General features: G+C 43.4%; 1 protein-coding gene across 2 annotated transcripts; it reads right to left on the bottom strand.

Annotated features, from left to right (window-relative positions):
* Positions 1-2119: 2119 nt before the first annotated feature.
* fhdc2 (FH2 domain containing 2) lies at positions 2120-11454 on the bottom strand. Of its 2 annotated transcripts, none has more exons than XM_080466243.1 (12): positions 11345-11454; positions 9607-10183; positions 9469-9530; positions 7216-7318; positions 6861-6946; positions 6642-6742; positions 6245-6315; positions 5916-6023; positions 5728-5798; positions 5229-5346; positions 4951-5115; positions 2120-4835 (listed from the first exon to the last, which is right to left on the bottom strand). In XM_080466243.1, the coding sequence occupies exons 2-12, from the start codon at positions 10060-10062 to the stop codon at positions 2901-2903; spliced, it is 3276 nt and encodes a 1091-aa protein (XP_080322369.1). In that variant the 5' UTR covers positions 10063-10183; positions 11345-11454; the 3' UTR covers positions 2120-2900. The 2 variants fall into 2 exon arrangements, with proteins under 2 accessions (XP_080322369.1, XP_080322368.1); XM_080466242.1 differs by having other exon boundaries at positions 11260-11435.
* Positions 11455-22382: the final 10928 nt, after the last annotated feature.

Genomic DNA, 22382 nt, shown 5'->3' with positions numbered 1-22382 from the left:
AGAACATGAAAATCACTTGTGGGGTTCCTCAAAGCTCCGTCCTTGGGCCTCTTTGATTTAACATCTACCTTCTTGCTCTGACTCAGAACATTACAACATCTCGTAGCATAATAATGCAAATGACGCAGAGCTCTATGTATCAGTGACAGTGAATGACCACGGCCCCTTTTACTTGCTGAGTAAGTGCATAAATAGAATCAATGACTGGATTCATCAGAACTTGTTATAACTTAACCCAAAGAAAACAAGGGTAATTGTTTTTGGGCCCCAAAAAGGAAAGGTTAAAGGTCAGCGCTTATCTCGACTCCATGTCACTCAAGACAACAAATCAAGCCAGAAATCTGGTTTTAATTCTGGACTCAGACCTGAAATTTAAGAACCACATTAACACAATAACAAAATCAGCTTACTACTATCAGAAAGATAGTGCAAGAATTAAAGAATTTCTGACTGAACAAGATTTAGAGAAACTTGTTCATGCATTTGTTTTCAGTAAGCTGGATTAATTCAACGGTGTGTTTACAGGTCTCAGTAAAAAAACAAGACAGCTGCAGCTCATCCAGAACGCTGCAGCCAGAGTCCTCACCAACACAAAGAGGATGGAGCAAATCACACCTTAGCATCAATATCAATACTGGCTGCCTGTGTGTCAAAAGATCAACATCAAAATCTTACTTCTTGTCTTAAAGCTTTGAATGATTTTGGAACTAAATACATCTCAGATTTACTTGTAGAATATGAAACCTCCAGACCCCCTCAGGAAGAGTTTTACTAAGTGTTGCCACAGTCAGAAGAAACAAGGTGAAGAAGCTTTTCGTCACTATGCTCCTCACCTACGTAACAAACGTCTTGGACACCTGAAGACTGCTCACACATTCTTCTTTTAACTGAGGCCTTAAAACATTACTATTTATTCAGGCCTTCTGTTAAACAACAGATTTAGCCTGTTCTATTGTTTTTATCTAAATAAAGCATTTACTTCTTTGTATGCCTTTCTCGTCTTGTTTTAATTTATCACCTTTATTTCCAAAATTTTATTATATTAATATTATTATTTTGCCCTAAAGAATTTTATGTGGCATTGATTGTTTTTTGATCGTGAAATGTCTTTTTAAATGTTGACAGTGCACTTTGAGCTGATTGCACATTTTTGTACTGTTTTTGTACTGTCCACATACGAGGACATGCAAACTCTACACGAAAACCCACAGGCTTTTCACTATGAGGAGAGAGTGGTAACTTCCCTACCACCATGCAGCCCCAATGTTGCTCTACATCACTTTTTTGTCAGAATTTTTAGAGGTCACTAACCCTCATAAATTGAAAATGACCCGATTCCAATGCAGGACATTCAACCACCCTTATGAGGCACACAAAATCTGCTGCGATTTCATCCAGTCTCTTGACCTCCCTACATTCTTGCCTTTGAATTGCAGTGTTCCACCGTCTGCATACATATCCCACATACAAACAAGCCATAAACAATCCCTTGCCCTGTCTTTTGGTCTTCATCTTGTCAGCACAGCTCTCAAAGCTCATACATCACTGATTCACCTTCAGACAAGTCATTCTTCTCACTCACCCAGTGCTTTCGGATCAATGTGGTACACACGCAGACGGTTAAAAGAGGAATCACTTTTGACTACTCTTTCCTGCACCCTTGGAGACCTGTTGATGATCTCACCTCTATACACTGAGGCAGGTTAAAAGGCCAGAGCTGACCAACAACCGGACACTCAAGAACACAAAGAGGCACCAGTTTATTGCCTTTCCCAAGAGGTTCTGGCGTCACTGCGACCTATAAAGAGAGAATTCCCACTGAGACCCTACACCCGCAGTCACCCTCCACTGCAGCCCCTTGCACCCTACCATTCTGCCAGGAGATTCCCCGGGACGCCTGTAGCATTCCCATGACAACTGCCACTGACAGCATTGGGGTTGAAGAGATGCAGCGAGGAGGAGTTCGGACGAGGCGGGAGAGAAAAATGAGGGTGACAAGAAAGACAACTGTTGATATGGCAAGTTTGGAACTTGAAAGTGAAAGCCCTCAAACTAAAGTACACACATGACATTCATCCTAAGTGAGCGGCCTATTTCTCAGACAGTCAACACCACCATGTAGGATCATTGTTTTTATTCCTATTTACAAATCAACATAATACAGTGAATAACAACAATGCTATTCAATAAACTTATAAAATCTTTTTGATATAAAATAGACAACAAAAATTACAGTAGCCATCTCCGTGCAGCCCCCTTCTTCAGTTTGTAAAGTGCATCAGGACAATGGGGCCTCTCAACCACAAGATAAGCAGTTCAATATTGTACCAAGTTCAGTTCAGACAGAGCGACAGCCAAGTTTGAGAACACAATGATCGCTTAGAGGGGTCACAGTATTCACAACATTTGGACAGGTTCCTAAAATAAAATAAACTCCCATTTTTCCACGCTACAGAGACAGAAGCGCTTTACCAACTTAAAATTCTTTTGAAGCATCCTTGTACACACTAGGCACTGAGTAGAGTTCACCTGGTAGCGCTTCATTAAATGTGAATAGGGTGTTAAGCCGGTCTACATGGGAATGGTTACTGTAAGACGTGTCTTCTTGTGCTGTCCAATTGCCTGCAAAGGACATGAATGGGTGTGAAAAGAGGTAGATTGGAGGGGAAGCACTATCCTGCTATTGAGTGACACATAAGAGTAATGCTCCCAGGGTAGCTTCTTTTACATATATGCTCAAACCTATGTATGAATTTCATATAAAGGGAATTTATATGAGCTAAAGTTGAGTGAAAGGGTAAGAGAATGATTCATACTCTGCATGAAAATGCATGTATACATCAGGCTTAAATCCATAAAGACGTGGAAAGTTTGAGTAAGCTTTCCAGTGTTTACTTCCATCACTTCCACAGTGGTGGTGTTGCAGTAGCTCGAGGCATTTTGGGACCAGGTATTCGTGAAGCTGTCGGGATCTTTGAGCCAACAGGAGAGGAGCCTGTGCTTGCCGTCTTGGTGTTTTTACTTCGAACTGCTGATGTGACTGTAGTGCGTATGGTCTTGGCTGTGGCCGATGACGGGCTGTTGGCAGTGCCAGGCTGGGATGGTACCTGTGTCTCAGAAATCGGGGCGACCCGCTTGGACACACGGAGCGGGCTGCCTCTGATGAATGCTGGCTTAGTGCTGCCAGAGACCTTCTCAGGTGCACAGCCATCTGAAGTCCTGCGGGACGACGTGGCCTTTCTTTGAGGCTGCCGCTCGCTTGGTGCTCTCTCCAGTGTGCTGCTGCTTCCTTTCACCTCTGTCTGAACAACTGCTGGCCGGGTCACAGGAGATGAGCGCATTGATTTGCCGCGAGGATTAGACAGCCTGGTAGGAGGCGGGGGGTTGGTAGGTGTCGGAGCTCCAGTTGTAGGCTCAGTTTTAGAGCGCACCCTGGGGATGGCAGTACTATTGGAAGGACCTGCACGTGACACAAGTACCCTCTTGGCCCCAATCCCACTGCGCACAGGGGTCTTCATGCTCCGAGACTCATCCTTTGATGTGGGAGACCCTGCTGTCATCCCTTCTCGAGGGTCACCCTCCCTCTCCTTCCTCCATTTGGAGCAGAGGCTTGGCGCAGGTCTTGGGTGGGGGGGCGACAATGTATCATAGGATCGTAGGCCTTTCACCAGTGTGTGGCACTCCAGTGTTTCGCCTACACGGGAGTAGGGTCTTGCCATCTCGCCCTCAGGACACGGCAAGTCAGAGACTTCTGGCTCTGCCTGGCTTAACTCTGGTAGACTGGAGGGCTTCCAGTTCTCCTCCACAGGTGTGGATACCACATCCGGAGCTGCCTGTTTTGTCAAACCTCCATCAGGCGAAAGCATTGCAGGACTTGTTTTGTGGGAAGGCGCATCTCTTGATTGAGAATGTGATTTGTCTTTACCAGATACATTTACAGACAATAGTGATTTGGACTCAGATCTCTGATATCTCAACAGCCTCGGCCTGTCACCGTGAGAACGTATTCTACCTTCATGAGCAGGCTGCTGTGTGGCCTCTCTGACACACGAGTCATCAGATTTAGTCTGAGAACAATCACTATCTGTAACATTGAGGCCAAACTTGGTTCTGGAAGTGGAAGGCAGATTTTTGACACACTTAGATGTTGTATTGGCATTTAGAGCAGCAGAGTTTGTAAGGGAACCGTTTCCCAAAATAGCATGTTCATGTGAAAAAACATCGTCATTTTCAGATTCCTTTGCCTTTGACTGACGTACCAGCATATGAGGAATCCTTTCAGGTCCGTGATGCTTTACTGCGAGATGACTTTCTTGCTTAGAAGGATTGATTTTTGCACTGAGCGAGTCTTGAGCGGTTTCCAGTCTCAGTCTCGTGTTTGTTGCTAGGCCATGTTGGTTCCTGTTTCCTCTGCCAGAAACCGCTTTGTGGTCAGTGGGGGAATATGTGCCATCAGTCTCTGGGGAGCTGCAAAGCACAGCGGTGGTCTCGTGGTCAGAGGAGCTGTTTGAGTGACAACTTGTTGATGTCGGGCTGCTGCCCAACTCAGGGAACGTCCTGAGTGTGGATGGACTGTGGAGTTGGCCATCATTTTGGAAGTGGTGAGTATATCTGCGGGAATCAAAGCTTCTCAAGCTACGACGACTCCAAGTGCGGGTCAAATTCTTCTCTAGTAGTTTCTCCAGCTCATCTTGATTCTCCTGACTGTGAGGTTCCTTGGCGAGGCTGAGGCTCAGCTCCAGCCCCGTACACACAGCCAAAGAGCGACGCTTCTCTCCAATTTCACGCTGACGTTCCAGGCGCTTCTGCTCCTTCAGCTCTCGCTCTTCATTTTCCTGCAATGAAAGGGATGCAACAACATTTAGTCCCTCTCAGTTTACTGTATAGCAAAGGTTAGTAATGTATGTATTTAATGTCTGTAGGGCAACAATTTTGTAGGTCAGTGTTTACCTGGACAGCTCTTTGAAAGCGAAGGCAAAACATATGGAAGACTTTACAAGCCTCCTCTAGTTGAAAAGCGCTGTCATCTTCACAGAAGAACTCCACTAGTGCCTGACTCGACATCCTCATACCCTCTACCTCATCATCTGCCTCCTTCAGACGCTCCTCTGCCATCTGCACACACACGAAAAGGACAATTTTGAAATCTGCTTGTCATGGATATGTTAATTCCCATGAGTGAAAATACTCTCAGTGCTAAAGTGCATTAAAATCAATATGTTGCATACCTCTAAAAAAGTGTGTATATGCTTCTGAATCTCTGCCTCAGTTTTGATGTTTTTCTTCAGGGAAATCACTCTGCTTTTTAACTTGGATAAGTCATCCAGGACCGACTCCTCACATAACCTGCAGAGTAGAAGAAATCATACATATCATTTCTGTAAGAATTGAGCAGAAACAGCACATGTACAGATAGTTTCTATCTACAAAAATAGGTAATAAATGAATGCACTTGAAGACCACTGTGACATGGACCAGAAATTGGATGTATAGAGATACTCTAGCAAAGTAATAGTGCAAACCGCCCCTGTCATCACCTTTTACATTGCCTTATAGCATCAGTTTTGTCAAAACCCAGTGACTGAGCAATTTCCTCAGTCTAATCCAAAATACTGTCACTTCAGCGGACTGTTTGGAGGTTTTGTTTTTATTCATCAGGGGTGCATATTCCGTCATGGTCAATCATGTTATGATCAGAAGAGATCCCAGTTTTGGGAGGACAATGACCTTGAGGCTGAGCCGACGTGGCCTAGTTGGCTGGGAAACGACAGTAAACTCTGGTCCTTTTTCACAGCTTCCTGCGGCGACAAACAAAAATGATTATTCAGCCATTGTTTCACAAGAAGCTACACTTCATTTGCTAATGGTGATAAAATCATACGCTCTGTGGAGCAGTCTGGTTAAAAATGTCTTACCATGGCAACAAAATGCAGCAGATTCATGCCCGGCTTGTTTGCTTTGGTATCAGCCAGTTTGAGAAGTGACGAGATCCGAAAACCGGCAGCGTTCCCTGCATATCCACCCTGAAAACCCATGCACAGGTTCAGAATAACATACACACATGCAACATCTGACAACTCCAAACAAACAGCAATTCAAAAACCCAGGTGCACAGTCAGAGTGACGTCGCCGGAAACACACCCGGACCACTGGTGCATTGTGGATGGATAAAAGGACAGATTCTGCTTTTTCATAATGAAGAAAGACGGGAGGAAATACACAACAACAACAAAAAAGCACTCACAGCATTCATATAGTTCCCTGCTTTCAGCACCAAACGAAGTATGGAGTGTAGTTCTGGACAGCTCAGCAGTTCTAGGAGAGTAAAAGGAGGAGACTCAATATTGTGCCTCAAGGTTGCAATAATGAATATGAATGGAGTCGACATCAAGGCACTGAAGTGACTCAGCAACTTTTCTCTGGAGAACCGACACTCAAACATACTGCTGAACTAAACTTTTACACAAGAAATATTTGATAGCAGATTCCCTCTGATTTAGTAAGTTATGTTGAACACTTAATCTTGTTTTTAATCTGTGTCCCAACATAACCACATTAATCTTAGGAGAGCATTTACAATGAGCAGCATACAGACGGATCTTTACTGCAGAGGAGTACTCAACTCCCTGCTGTCACTTTACCTCGAGCCGCCTCCCTCAGACATCTGGCTGCCACACACATGGAGGTCACAGCGGGGTCAAACTCTTGTTGCAGGATCATGGCATCCAGACGTAGCCGGAAACTAATGAAGGAGTACGAAAGGGAGGAACAGACTGATCAATGGACAGGTTTCAGCAATGGCGGAGACAAAACGGCAGTCTAGACAAGCCATCAGTTACTTGCTGGAGAAAGGTTGTTACCTGGGCACTTCCACTAACAGAAGCATGAAGACATCAGGCTCTCCGAGCCAGCTTCGCTCCCCATTGAACTTCTTCAGACGAGACTCCTGCGAGACAAAATACAGTATACTCAGAGTAAAACCTAAAAGCAGGTTTTACAGAAAAATCAAACCAGGACCGCTAAAAACCACATATGATCAAGAGTCAATTGTATTATCTTTTAGTGTGATCCTTCTCTGGAAACAGACCACATCATACAACATGGTGTAACAGCAAAGTTTGGATCATTCTAACCAGAGCCAGATGACAAATGAAAGAGGGGCAGGACTGAGGATCTTGACACAGTTGTGCTTGTATGTAAGAAAATGCACTTTACCTCCTCATTGTCAGGCAGCAATTTGCAGAGCTCTGTCAGCTTTTCTGCACCGTAACGGCCTCCGGCACCCTGCCTGATATCCTCCACTATCGCCTTAGCAGGCCTGCAGGAATACACCGACAAGGGTTAGTACAACATCATCTTGCAGTTCTGTTCAGGCACAGAAAAGGAACAATGCCTTCAGAGAAACTGTACATTAACAGTTCTTATCAGTCAATGCGTCAGCGAGGGAGAGGAGATTGACTCCAAGCTGGCGAAACAAAACAGAATATTCCAATGCACAAATAAAAAGCAGGCGTGCACTGAAGACATCTGAAGGCTCTCGGAACGTCAAGGTGAAAGACCAGAAACTGAGCTGACTGGCAGTTTGACCTCCGACTTACTTTCTCCAAGTGACACATCTGTCCTCTATTACAGCAGCTCCCCTTCCTTCTCCGCTTACGCGCCATCACACGTGCAAGTAAGACGGCGTGTAGCCTTTATTCTCAAACAAATTCTCCTCATTCATCGCTCACCATTCACATGCCATTATTTCACATCAACGGTTAAAGGTCGACCTTTGAGAGGATCTAAAGCCACTTCAGAATAAACAACTTTCCGAGAACCTCTCTCTCAAAACGGAAGCTCTTTTTGTCAGTGCTCTGACTAAGTCTACTGAAGACAAAAACCAGACTGAAATCATACTTTGGTGGCGAGACAGGTAAGATGTCACAAAAACTGGATTTTGTTTGAACTGCAGCCCCGTCTGTCTTCAGGACACAAAGACAAATAAGCTTGCAACAAGACCAATGTTTGCGTTTGCAGGCAGCTTTTTGCAAATCGAGGCTTCCCCAACAAGTTGTGACAAATCTTGTTTAAAAAAGAAAGACTCGTCTGTCGAGCGCAATAGAAACACAATACTATCATGATTCAACATATTTGGCCCATTGAGTTGTATATATGTATTTCCACTTTCAGATGTTGCACATGTCATCTGTCTTACCGGTGTTAAACAGTATGTAAACTTGCTTCAATGATAATAAAACAGCCATTTTCATTACAAGAGGTGCAGCTTTAAGTCAAACAAACATGTAAAACAGGCTTCTGGAGATGCACAAATAAGACAAGCCACCAGTGAGGTCTTTCTCCCAGGGGGGTAAGCTTTAAGATTAGACACTGTTAAAGGGCATCAGCAGGTGTCAACCCTGACTCCTAAAGGCTATACTGAGCCATTTTACCCTCCACTCTCCAGCAAGCCCCCAGCCCAGCTGCTCAGGGTGCACCCTCCTCTTTACTCTGTCCCCTCCCTGACACCACACATCCCCTCACTTCTGATGACACCAGACTTCCCACTTCTAACACAAACACATGTCCACTTCTGACATATGGCCACACGCTCCAGCACAAGTCAAGTGAGGCACTGCTCCCTGGGGCAAAGCCGTACGCACCATTACTTCCTGCTCTTAAAGCTGCTTTCAGTTTTGACGGACGGCGACTTTGAGCGATGGCCTACAAGTGCAGTAGATGCAATCAGGGTGGAAACTGGCGGCCACCATCATTGATTTGTCTCTACATTACTCAATCTTGGAGTACAAATAAAAGGCCTGTTGTTAACAACACTTGAATAAATGTACTTTTCTCTGAAGCTATTCAATGTTTTAGTTTTCAACGTATTTAAGTGCATTGTCAATATAATATTACCAGTAGAATGTTCAAAGCACATTTCTCAATGGAACAATGGTCTTAAAGCATAAAGTTGTTGGCTATAATAGACAGATTACAAGACTTGATGGTAATCCCACTCCTTTTAGTGCTCAGTAGTGAGTTATGATTTTTAAAGCAGCGACATGCGTAGATTACATGATGTAAATTGTATTTAAGTCTAGGTAAAATTACATAATTAAACAAAATACTACTTAATTACAGTAATGTATTGGTAATTGGTATCTCATCTCATCCACAAAGACATTTTACATGAACATCCTGCACCTCTTGGAAATATCTACTTTCATCCATTCATCTTTTATATATGAGCAAGATAAAGTCACCTCTAATGACCTCAAAGATGCTTTTGGACCCAGAACACCAATGCACGCAAAGGGATAAAATGCAAAGTCCACACAATAGGGCTCCCGAGGTCAAAGGACAACAATTTGTTACTTCCTTCAAAATCGAAAATGGCAACTCCTTGAATCTTTAAAGGATTCAGAACAGTTGGTTGACTTTGATGTCACACACCGTTGATTAGTTTTAGCAAAGATTTCAGAGGCTTACATCTTGAACTGGCGTAGAAATATTCCAATGTTCATACTGCGTTTGGAGTCCAATAGGGAGATCTGAAAAGAGGTGAAGAATTCATGTAAGGGCATGAGAACAAACACAAAACTATCCCTGCTATGTCAATGAACTGACCTCTTCTGCACTATTTTGTGGGGATCTGCTGCGCAGCAGTGTAGACTGCCGTCTTAAGGTGCCGGTTCTGTCCTGAGGCTTACTGTCCTTCTGACTGAACAGCTCATCCAGAGAGTGGAGGTCTATGGGGAACTCATCGTCCCCCGGGCCCGCCCCGCTCCACACGCTCTTTCTCCCCTCCACCTTCTCTTTAGGGATACGCTCCCAGTTGAGCTTCCTCAGGCGGCTCTTACTGACACTCGCGGAACGGCTCAGAGATAAGGAGGAAGATGCGGGTGGAGGTGGGGGCGGGGGAGGCGGGGGCGGAGGAGGCGGTGGTGCCAGGGGAGACGGTGGTGGAGTGACCTGTGCCACGTGTGAATCCATGGCCGTCACTTCCACAGCGTCGGTACGGGCAGGCGGCGTTCCATGAAAGGCACAAGATTCCTTGATGGCCACAGTCACATTGATGTGCATAGAGGCTGTGTGATGTTTGAAAAGAGGAGGTGACGGCGGGTCAACAGGCTCTGCTCGGTCAGCCGGTGGCGTCTTCCAGTTCACGCTGGACTGTGCAACACAAAAGGTCTATACGTCCATCCTGAAAGCAAGAGAAAGTATGTCAAACATAATTCAAAGAAAGCAAAACGTTTTGCAACACCAAATAATTAATCAGCCTCAGTCACATGACCCTGACTGACACTTGGCCTCAATTCTCTTCTGATTACATTTACTTAAGTGCTTTGACTGATCCAACAAGTCAACATCTAACCTCTGGTTCTACTTTCTGTTGAAGTTCAAGGAATTTTTTTTTTTAGGGGGAAAGTACCAGTTGGGCAAGATGGGTTCCTCTCCTCATGTGGGCTGTTTGAACAGCTTGTCCTGTCCTGTTCAGTTTCACCTTTGCTGCATGCGCGCACACCTCCACCGCGCCGTTTTTCCTTCTAATTAGAAAACGTTAAAATACTATAGGGCACGGCAAGACGCACTGCTAACCACAAAGGTGAGAATAAAAGGCTCTGCAGCCTTCACAGCTTTAAATATTCCCTCCTCGTTATGGGAGGGTATGATCTGAAAAAACGGGTTCGAGCACACTTGCAGGAGCAAGTTTTAAACAGGATTAGTAATGTGTTGGAGGGTGAGTCAGCGGCTGCAGGAGTCTGGTTAAAGGAAGACTCTTTAATCACTACACGGCTTCACATTTGCACCAAACACGCCCTCCTCTAGTCCCCTCTCGCAGCCCTGAATCATGCATGAATCATGTCGGGGGGACAGATCGGGGACGCGCTCGGCTGTTGGTTCCACGGGGCGCCGCAGGAGCGCGCTGCGTAAAAGCGGCGATCTCTCAGCCTCCATCAGCTCAGGAAACCTTCAAACATTTGATGTCATTACTCTTACTTGTAAAGAGAATGAAAACTTGCCGGAAAGTGAGCTGTCAAGCTACTAAAAGCGCAGAAAACCGTGCGTTTATTTATTAAATTAAATTGAACGCGCTATTTCAGGGTGTTTAATATTTGTTTGTGGCGAAGTTTTTAAGAACCTAAGAGTTATTCCTTGATATATTTCGCTAAAACTCCCATTTAAGGGAATTTATTCTTAATATAAATATGGCAAAATATAGTTATAGTAATTGTCGCGTTATTCTTAATCTGGCTCCAATCACATTAATTCACTTACCTGCCGGTAACGGCCGGACTTCCTCTGTGAGATGAAAACAATAATTTCCCAGGTAACCTCACAGCAAACTTTGATGAATACTCACTCCCGAGATGTTCTTTTGCTATTCCTTCGTTATCCCTGAGACTTGTGCGGCTCCACTCGCGGCAGTCTCTTGTCTTCCTCAACTTGCAGGCAAACTTCCACACATTGAAACGGGAGCGCGCAGGCGCGCAGGCGCGCAACCCCACGCTGATATGCCTTTATTGTATCCTCCCAGTTTTCCCAGGGGCGGATTTGTGTTGTTTTTAACGTTGAGATACACTCAAATTTAACTCATCTTTAATCCACCTTTTGACTTTTAAAATGTCAAAGTGAATCTGTCTTCGTGGATTATTTGTTTTGTTGATGAAAGTCAGCAAAATCTATGATGGAAAACTTTACCCTCAGATTTGGCTTCAGTCTGTTTGAACACTTCTTTTCTAATGACCATGGTATCTGCGTAGTGCTCTTATGATAGTGTTTTCAAAGCCCAGATAAGATTGGACATAAAAAGCTTGTTGTCTCTGAGCTGTTCAGACAACCTGGTAAGTCTATATTTCACACTAATCATCATAGTGGGCAGAACTCTGATGTGTGATTGGTGCAGAGGGCCTTGATCATCTCAAGAGGAGCATGCTATTGAGAACCTGAGAGGGGGAGCAGATGGCTATCAGACATGGGAAATAATGTTTGGATCTCCTCCCTGAACCAGGAACCAGCACAGGTGAAAGCTAAGAGGCTAGAAGTCCCTGTCGGGTGCTGAAATGGTCCAGGTGCTGGGATGTGGAGCCATAACACTGACCTTTCATCTGAGGTGCTGGACCACTCCCGCCCCATGTCACCTGGTGCACCTGAGTTCGGCTCGGGTAGCCCCTTTCACAGGCCACGCTGACAGGCGTTTGTCGTCACTTCTGAGGTTGCAGTAATTAGGAGGTTATGACCCCGAAGATCTGGTTCATTGTTGCGCCTGAGCAGCAGGGCATGTTATAGAGTGCCATGCCAGAATAAGCTTCTCTCAGGAAACTTCACTTTCTATTCAGTCACTCACTTCTCAGAGTACAGTGCACCTCTCAGAATACAAGGAAATGCCACTGTTGAGAGACAGGCGCTTTATAGTCCAAAGAGGGAATGAACAACCCTGCACAATTCCTCATATTATTCCAGTATTCGGGAAGGACGGACATTGTGACAATGATTAATGAATAGTGAGGAGTTAACTTGGCTTCCCTCACGTGTTCCATCAAGCTACTAAAACTACGAGGAGACAAAACAGTCTGTGATGTCCACATACTCACTCTCAGCCGGTCCCCTTTGCATAACAGTGAGCTGCAGAGCTTCACTTGACCCATTCTTTAGTCAATGAATGTGCATGGGGGTGTTCATGTGTAGCATTTGTGTGTGAGCCTGAGTAGGTATGAAAAGAAATCACAGGCATTCAAGTTAAATTGCACTACGTGGACATATGACAATTTGAAAATTGTGTTTGTTAAGATCAACCTTGCCCTAAAACAAATAAAACTTTGTGTAACTCTAAGGTGACATTTATGCAATGTGCAAACAGTGCATATACCTATTTTTTTTAAACAGGTTAGCACACTACCCTGCAGCCCTGTCTTTAGTTCATAAAGGTATTTGAAGTCATGCAATAATGTTTATTCTCTTACTTTTTCTATGTCTTAATCTCGCTTTGAAGTCCCTGAAGGGTTAAGGAAAGGTGAACACTACTATTTTACTCCTGAACTAACTTCTATGCACAATATTTGTCACTGAAAGTCAGCAACTTCATGGGAATGCAAAATCACCAAAACACCCCTCGTTCATTTGCCACATAGGTACCGTCTAACAGCAGGACCTTCTTATTTTGAATATGTAGTCAAAGTGATTCTTTGCTCGATTTACCTTACCATTAGTTACAGTGCCTATAGCTTCAATCCTTTTCTGCAATAACAGCGGCCCATTTGTGCTGTGTATTTATAAATCACACTATATTGATGAATGCTCCCATTGGGTGAAACCACTGTTAAAAAATAAGTCATTGGCTACCTATCTTAGATGTACAAACTAGCTTACCATAAACCGTAACTTAACTCCTGTGTGTTATTACACACAGAAATCTACAAAGACTTTTTCTTGGACTCGGTGCTTTTGTCACAGGGATCAGGTTTTATGCCAAGGCCCTGTGCTGCCATTGTTTGCTCATGCTGCAGAAATGAAAAATCCGGATGTAAAGAAATCAATACAATGGATTTTTTGCCCAGATGCCCCATTTATATGGCGTGTAAAAATGTTGCTGTAAAACTTTTCCATGTGAAACTATCGATATCACCGAGTGGGGGCTTAGTGTTATTCAGCCTGTACTGAGTCCGGCCTGCCTTCTGGGTCTTGGCCATTTTCATGGTGGAATAAATAGGTCAGTGTGACTGAGGCACTGCGGGAGTATTAAAAACACACTTAGATATGGTGTGTGTATGTGCGCACACACAAAAACTGCGGAGACATAAGCACACACCTTGGTCTGATTCCAGGCCAGGGCAGGGACGCTGGGGAGGTATTTCTAATCAAACCCAGCTTCCTCAGATGTTTGGTGGTTTCCCAGCTGCACTCAGATCACGTGCAGTTATCCAGACATGAATCCTGGCTTTGGTCAGAGACCTGATAAGGAGCAACAACAGCGCACAGCCAACATCAAAAAAACTCTCTGTGTCTTGCACTCATTTTCTCTTAAATGTACATATGAACTGACATCAACCCAAACGCAGCTGGTATGTGGCATCTTAAGAATATGTCCATCCTGAATGATACAAATCACTTAAAGACAAAAAAGAGAGTCTTATGCATGCTAGTGCAAAATATAATGTTAAACAGGTTATTAGAGAAAGATACAAAAAAAATTATATGGCGAAAAGCCGAGTCAAACTTTGAGAAGTAAAATGTCACTAAGAACAATGACATAAGTTTTCATTTTTTGTGTTCATGTATTTTTTTTCCCAAGTTGTGATTATTTGTCCTCCATATGTTGGAATACTTTTGTCCCATTGATTTTTCAAAAGTTTGTTTCTATTGAAGCAAGATTTTCTCTGGACCTCATCCATCATGACAGTACAATGGAGGCATGACTAAACTGTGCCTTGCCTTGTTTCCAAGGACGGTCCAGCTGATGCTTTGCTGTGTTTGCCAAGCTGTCACTGCACTGTTAGCATTAATGCACGTGTGTGTGTGTGTGTGTGTGTGTGTGTGTGTGTGTGTGTGTGTGTGTGTGTGTGTGTGTGTGTGTGTGTGTGTGTGTGTGTGTGTGTGTGTGTGTGTGTGTGTGTGTGTGTGTGTGTGTGTGTGTGTGTGTGCGTGCGTGCATGCGTGCATGTGTGTGTGTTCAAATCAAACTCAGCAGGGTGGAAAAGACTCAGAGGGCTTGTGGTCAGTTGGCCTTTGGGGGGGTGGATCCACTCTGTTAGCCTTTGCACATCTGGCCTTAAGAGCTACTTCCGACTCCAATTAGGATTTCCTGAGACTCAATAAAGCGGATTATTAGCCTGCAAAAACACTGGGAAAAGTTTCTCCCACCCTCTGTCGCCTTCCTGCCCCAGCTGCTATGGCCATTACACTGGACAGAGACAGTCTCACTCCACTAGAAGTTTACAATGCCACAGTAACATACGTTGACACAGACAAATCAGCCCTTTTCTTCCCTTTTCCTTTTTTCCAATCATGTTCCATTTCATCAGATAAGTAACTTTTCCATTTCATTCCGCCTTTACAGTGCACTTTCAAGAATATACCAAAAGCTTTATAGAGACAACAGCAAAGGAGTGGAAAGTAAATTTCTTTCTTACTGGTTGATTAAAGACCCACATGTGTCTTTATACCAAACTGTGGTTGGGCACAAAGTCCCGGAGCAGAGTACAGCGGAGCTGGGCTGTGTTAACAGGGGGTCCGGAGCGGCTGCTTGTGTGGCAAGAGTGATCACACAGTTAATATTCAAAGGGCTGAGTCTGTCGTAAAGAAGCCACTAAATAGAGACTGACAAAGCGCGTCGTTCAAACAAAGCCTTCTCTCAAAGTGGGCTGTGTATATAGCATAGAGAGCAGTGAACGGGCGGGTTTTGCTGGGGTGGTCATGTATGGAGTCTATAGTGAGTTATTAAAGCCGGGCGTCCTGCTCACTCCCTACCCAAGCACACATGGCCCTTTGGCTTTGACAAAATTTGGAAATGTTGAGGTAAGTCATCATATATATATATTTTTTTTTTTTAATGAACGCAATGACACAACTGTTACTCTTTAGACATGAACGGGAACACATAAGTGTCATTTTAGGCTGTTTTGCATTGAGTTAAATTTTTCAGATGAACTTTTGTCTACGTGTGTCACGTTGAGTAAAGCCATGCAAATTCTCTTTTGTATCAAACACGCACACACCCTCTGCCCGCACGTATACACACCTACACTCAGACAGTTTATTTCAACGATGTAATCCTAATTATTCCCCCCTCGGCTTCTCTGTGCCAACCAGTGATGTCACCCACAGAGAGAGACAGTGGAGCTGTTGGCTCAGTGCCTGAGGGCGGCCAGGCCTGCAGAGAGGAGGGGAGAGAGGACAGGAGAATGGAGGATGGAAGAAGAGAGGAGAGGAGAGGAAGAAGTTAAGAGATCAGCATCCCAGGGGCGAGCAAAGTAGCAAAATGCAGTTGGACCCCCAGAGTTTTGGCAAACTCCTGCATCAAGGCTGCAGGGATTAAGCCGGCTGCTCTGCGACTGAACCCACAGAACCCAGCCCACTACTTTCTGCCCCCTTTTGCCGTCTCCCTTAGACATTCAACCGGCACATTTAAGACCTGAAAGGAAAACACGTAGGAACTATGAGGGCCAGGTCCCGAGGGGACTCCCTCTGGGATTAACCGAGCTGCTACACTCTTCCCATCATTTTCACTGGCATTCACTGGCCCTGTGCTGAATCCCATTCATTCTCACCAAAGTGTTGCATAACAATGCATCCTCCCTTTCCATGCAGCGCTGAAGCTGTTGGTAAAACAAGGCGCCCTTGGGCCCCAGAAGCACTGAGCCAAGGCCTAGTTTCTTGTGTTGTGGGGGGACCTTTAGAGAGTGAAGCTGTTGTGTGAGTGACTGGACATTTGGGGCACACGTCATAGCGCGGAGTGAAGCATTAACGAGCGGTATCTAAATTGTCCGAGCTCTTAAAAAGGTGGTTCATCATTTTGGAGAAAGAAAAAAAGAAAAAAATCAATCACACACCTGCTTTCTTGTGAAAGGAGAAAATTGACAACACTTGGATATCTTACTGAAATGAATTCATTACAGGGCAACTGTGCTCATCATCGATGACAGTGTGATGAGCTGAGATTATAAACTTTACTTTTGAGATTCACGAGTGCTTTGTCAGCAGATTTTGAACCTTTAAACTGAATAAACATAACGGCTGCGTAATCAACATGCGGAAATTGTTGTGATCGTCATTTTGCTAAATATCTAGTAATTTTTTTTTTTTATGAAATCTCAAAGTATACATTAAATGTTTCCCAGAGCATGGAGTTGTTAGGGAGGCCGGGTATCTTTTTTTTTTTTTTGTCTCATTCCTGACGAAAAAACACAGACATCAGCTTCAATAATAGCTATTGTCACTTTTAAAACATCCAGATGATCTCAGAGCAAATCCACAGGGAAGAGTAGAGAGAAATGACTTAATGTGGGTCTGAAAAATGGGAAGGCTGCATGGGGATTTATTCTGCTCTCTTGCGATCACGTGTAAACCCGCTCTCCCCTCCTTCCCCTCTCTGACGCATGGGGATCTGGCATGTTTGGCAGATGGAGAAAAGAGAGAGGGACAAAGGGATGAACGACCAATGCAGAGTTGCGATGGCCAGCTGAGTTATTTGGTCAAAACGCAGTAAAATGGAAGGACAGACTGTTGCTAGGCTGTGCTTTCAGAAAGAGAGAGCACTCTGGCTGAGCTCATTGAAAAGAACCAGGCCTCTGTTTACTCACAAAGATACACCACTTTAGAAGCACCAATTAGCATTATTACCCACTGTTACCTCCTATCACTCTGTTTGAGCCTTCATTACCCACTCAACCTGCTGAAGGGGATCTAAAGGACTTACCAAAGAGGCTACTAGGAAGCCTTAATAGAAGTGAGTGATAGGTAGGAAAAATACTTTTTTTCATTTATTGGAAATTGCTAAATGCTTGTTTTATTAGTAATGACTTATGTAACTGTTATTCTACCTCAGGCAAATTATAACCTTATACCCACACACCCCTTTCTAGCCTTCTGTTTGTGTGCTACATTAAACAAAACATGACATGACTCAGTTGGCGTTGGTGTGGTTTTTTTTCCACTTTGAACCTGACTTCACCGCTTTAACAGTGAGATTAACAAAAGTTTGAATAAAAGGCCCAACGAAGGTACCAGTATAACCAGTATAATGACCTTTCTACGCTTGACAACACACCAAAACACACAAAACTCAACAAAACACACCCTCGTTCATCACTTGAACTTCTGACTGCGGTAAATTATAAACAAGAATATTCAGGTTTTTTTCTAATATGCATTTATATGCCTTTTGAAAATTTTCTAAATATCATTAAATGAAAATCGTTTCATTTCAAATGTTTCTGGTGCTTTAGTGAACCTGCAGGAAAAAAAGTGTGCACATATCTCATGAATCATACTCAGAGGGAAATAATACATTAGAAACACTCATTACTTTGATTGAGCAGTACCTTTGATATTTCATACAGGTAAATTAAATCGAGTGGCTGCAAATGCATTTTCAATTTGATTGAAAATAATGAAACTGAGAAGAGTTTTTTATTTTTTTTAACTTGCAATCAAATACAATTGAAGCACTATGACAGTAGTTGTGCTCAAGCTTATGCGATTCCCTATGTGCAATACTGTAGCTTTGTTCAGTGACAGCAGACAGTAGACACTGTGCTGCACATATAATTTCAGAATATATATATTAAATAAATAGTAGTGCCTACGATAAACGAATTAAAAAAAATATTAACATATAAATGTTTGTATAATGATTGAATAAGAATAACGACGGAACAGAAATAGATTAGTATGTAAACAAGAGAGTATCATTCCAACCCATAAAGGTTTTACAACAACAACAAAAATCAGTGTTTCTTTGCTCCTCACGATCCTCAGAGGCACAAGCAGCAGCCACTGCACTGCTGTGTTGTGCAAACTCAGGATAGGCTTTAAGGAAACTGACTCAGAGGGATTATCTTGGCCCGGCCCCAAACAGAAACCAGAAAGAGGAGAACAAGATACAACACTGGAGAGCGACTCGGAGACGGATAAAGCAACCCTCAGAATGTAAAAGAAAACCATTAGAATATGCGAGTTGAATCCCTTGAGGCTAATGTCTTGTTTGAAGGGGAGCTGAGGTTGGGGTCAAAAGTCACAGGTTAGGCTCGGAGGTTATCTGTGAGTGTTTGGGGCTAACCACAACTGCCTGAGTAGAAGATCACTTCCACTGTTAAACGGACTAATCCTGTGAAGGTATTCAGTGGTTCAAACTGAAGTACAAACTAGAAACAGCAGAGCACGTGCACAAACGCTGTGTATTGGCAGAACAGGGGATTGTATTCCTTCATGTTCTGGGTGTGGTTCAATGTGTAGCCAGGGTGTGAGAGGAAGTCTGTTGGGAGCAGAGGTGTTGAACCCTGCCGTCCTGTTGTTACTGGTCACACCTGTCTGTTGTTACCAGAGAGCGTAATAAAGAGCCAACAGGAGGTGCTGTGTTTGAATATCGACACTCTTAACTGAGAGGAAATGCTTAATTAAACCATGACCACAACAGGACATAGAAATTAGTGTTTTTTTTTAACTGACACATACAGCCAGAAGAAACACAACAACCCTTTCAATGCACATGCGTGTACGCAAACACACACTTATGTGAATGATAATGGCAGGGCTCTTGTTTAACACCTCCCTCATTGAGCTGGGGCATTTACCGGAGCACATTCTTAATGGTCTTCCGACTGTGACTTGAGCAAAAGGTATGGAGGAGGAGGAGGAGGAGGAGGAGGAGGAGGAGGAGGAGGGGGAGGTGTTGAGAAGAGAAGAGAGAGAGATGAGGGAGGCAACGGCTTTAAAGATAGCTTCTTCTCTCTGGCATGAATCCAAACACACATGCACAGAATGTTTTATCCATTCATTTCTTTATCTTGGATTCAAACATGAATCACAGTGGAATAAAAGTTTTTGTTCCCGTGTATATCGTATTGGACTGCATGTCATTCTCTGTACTTGTCAGTGAGTGTATTTAGCACAACTGCAATCACTGCACAACGCAAATCCTCACAATCTTTATGTTGCTGTATGAAATCCCTCTCAGCTTCGCCTTGGCGTCATCATTGTTTTGGTTCTTGTTGCACAGGGGAGACCCCACAGTGAAGTCTGTGTCTCTCAGGCTGATCTCAGTCGTCTGCAATGACCCACAGAGGAGTCGCTTATGAGACATAACAGTCGTCGTGCCCAGCTCCTGCTGTTACTGTGATCAAGCTTGGACGGAGCACGCCTGATTACTTCCATAGGACACAGTGACAATGTGGGCATCAAAGTAGAGCAGGGTGCCACGATGTGGCACATCAGAGCTGCGGGGTCCAGGGCCGCAAATCTGGGCACAAACTCATACGTAGGCACTAAAGATGACTGACATGGAGATTCCTTTGAAGAACTATTTGCTGCGCTCTAAAATCCAAAGCTGGTTTAACATGTTGAAATAGAGCCTTTGTGTGCGTATGCAGTGTTCGCATACTGTGCGCGCACAGATCTCACATGTGGCAAAACATGGAGTACACGTCCTCCCCAGCCATGCCTGACGTTTCCTGATCAAAGAAAGCAGCGTAGAGGAGAGGCTTACATGACATACCGAGATGACATGTTTGAGTCTTGATGTTAATTCTTAGCCAATTTCCCACCAGGTGCTTGATAAGGGTTCGAAAAACATGGGAGGGTCATAGCACTCCGGGGGACATAATAACACAGTACTCCCATAAAAATAACAGATAAGGTAAGGGTACTTATTAAAGCTGACAACCACGATGAAGTTGACTGTGCAGGGCAGCATGTTGTAGTGTTGAATAGATTTTGAATTAACTGAATGAGGACTTGTGATTAAGTAATCATCTCTTGTATCATTTCTTATATGAAAATTTGCAGTTGTGTTTTAGTCGCGAGCGTAGCAATATAACAAACAACTCCATACCACACGTCTACATGATGTACATATTACCATTCATCCTGTCGTCCACCTTCCATTTCCCCAAGTGCACCAGGCAGGTCTTTTTTTTGCCAAGCAATGATAATTATGAGCTAGTTGGTTTCAGCATTGTGCAATGCACAAAGGGGATTTTCTTCAAACTCAGACTGTGAGAAAAAAAGAAACTGAAAAACAGGCTTGGAAAGTACATATAAGCCGAGATGGCTGAACTGTTGGGTATGTCGCTGTGTCATTCTCTTCTCTCAATTGGGAAATATTATGAACAGCCCTATAGAAACAATGCAATGAATTGTGTCAAACTGATCAGAAGCAGTTATAGACTTTTATTTTATCATTCAAAATCATTGTCATAACAAAAATCCTATGTCACCTTTCGGTGAACCTTTTGAGATTATAATCACCCAGCTAATAGAGCTCTATTACAGTGCTCATCTGTACAGACTTGAAAGTGACTCCACCAGACAGTGGAAAACAGCCATGGTCTCCAAGTGGTTCACTATTTGGTGTTGGCCTTTCACACTTCAAAGAAACAAATCATTTGGGTCAAAATCTAGTTATAAGTCCTCTCCAAGCAGTTGTTTATATGTTGGGTTTCTGTGGAACCATCCACATCCTTTAGACTTCATATGGACGTTACTTTTATCTTCACCAACAAAAGTTGGGTGAGAATGTGTTATGTGTCCGTCTGCATATATTTATTTATTTATAGGTATGTATGTATGTATGTATGTATGTATGTATGTATGTATGTATGTATGTATGTATGTATGTATGTATGTATGTATGTATGTATGTATGTATGTATGTATGTATGTATGTATGTATGTAGAAGAAGGTTCCGCAAAGAAATATGGCATTGGCGAAGGTATGCACTCTACTGAGTGTCGTTCTAGTTTCTAATTCTAAGTAAAAAAAAGAAAAACGTAACAAATAAGGGCCCTTATCTTCACCACACATGTGGTTCGATTTGAGCCAATTTCCATTTCCTAAAGTACATGCATGTCACCTCGTGAGGCTTCCAGCTCCCTACTAATTATGGGCCACAACAGGAGCCTGTGAATGGTAATCAATCACCACATTGTTTTCTGCAAAACACATTTGTAACTCAAAAAGGTGCCCAGAGAAACTCCTTGGACACAGATCAGTATAAAATGTTCAGTCGCCTACCAGCAGTAAGATTCAGGACCTGGGAGCAATAAATACTAAAACGACAGAAGTGCCTGAGAGGGACTGCTGGTTGTCTTGCACACTCAACTGTATTGACTCTATTGGTTACTTTTCATGATATTATTATTATTATCATTGAATAACATTACCTATTTGAATAGTAAAATGTATTTTCAAAACACGTCTAAACTTAAGTTAAGTCCAGGAAAGGCTTGCACTGACGGGAACCATAGCATTTGGACTGCACAATGTGTTTGGGGTTCCTCACTGCAATGGTTTTGATATGCAACAGTTGGTGTGATGAATAATATAAACATCTACATTCCTTTCAGGTATGTCACTTCTTCACTTCTGAGTCTTGGGCCACGCGATATTGCAGTTGTACCCTGGTTTCCTGAGTCTCTGTTTGTGATGAAGTGGTGATTGGTAGGGTGTACTCTGCCTTGCACCATAGTCAGCTGTGGGTCAGCTGAAGCGCATTATGTATAGAAGATAAATGGTTGGATCTGCCCGTCTAAAAACAACAGCTTTGAATAGAGTCAGCTTAAAAACTGCATTACTCTCTACCAGAGCAAACACAAGATATTGTACAACCTGATAAGCTCAGGTTTTGTCAAGACCGTTTTGTGCTGTACTCTACATAATATACGTTATATATTATAATACACGTTAT

Source organism: Lipophrys pholis (assembly GCF_963383615.2).
Source record: "Lipophrys pholis genome assembly, chromosome: 6".
NCBI lineage: Eukaryota > Metazoa > Chordata > Actinopteri > Blenniiformes > Blenniidae > Lipophrys > Lipophrys pholis.
This window is presented reverse-complemented; position numbering and strand designations above follow the sequence as displayed.

What these genes read in the sequence shown, in the direction of transcription:
- fhdc2 (XM_080466243.1), bottom strand. Translation starts at nt 10,062, where the DNA reads ATGCACATCAATGTGACTGTGGCCATCAAGGAATCTTGTGCCTTTCAT. An exon ending in TGCTGCCTGACAATGAGGAG is followed by an intron (nt 6,947 to 7,215) that starts GTAAAGTGCATT and finishes TTTGTCTCGCAG; the next exon opens with GAGTCTCGTCTGAAGAAGTT. An exon ending in TGCTGCATTTTGTTGCCATG is followed by an intron (nt 5,799 to 5,915) that starts GTAAGACATTTT and finishes TTGTCGCCGCAG; the next exon opens with GAAGCTGTGAAAAAGGACCA.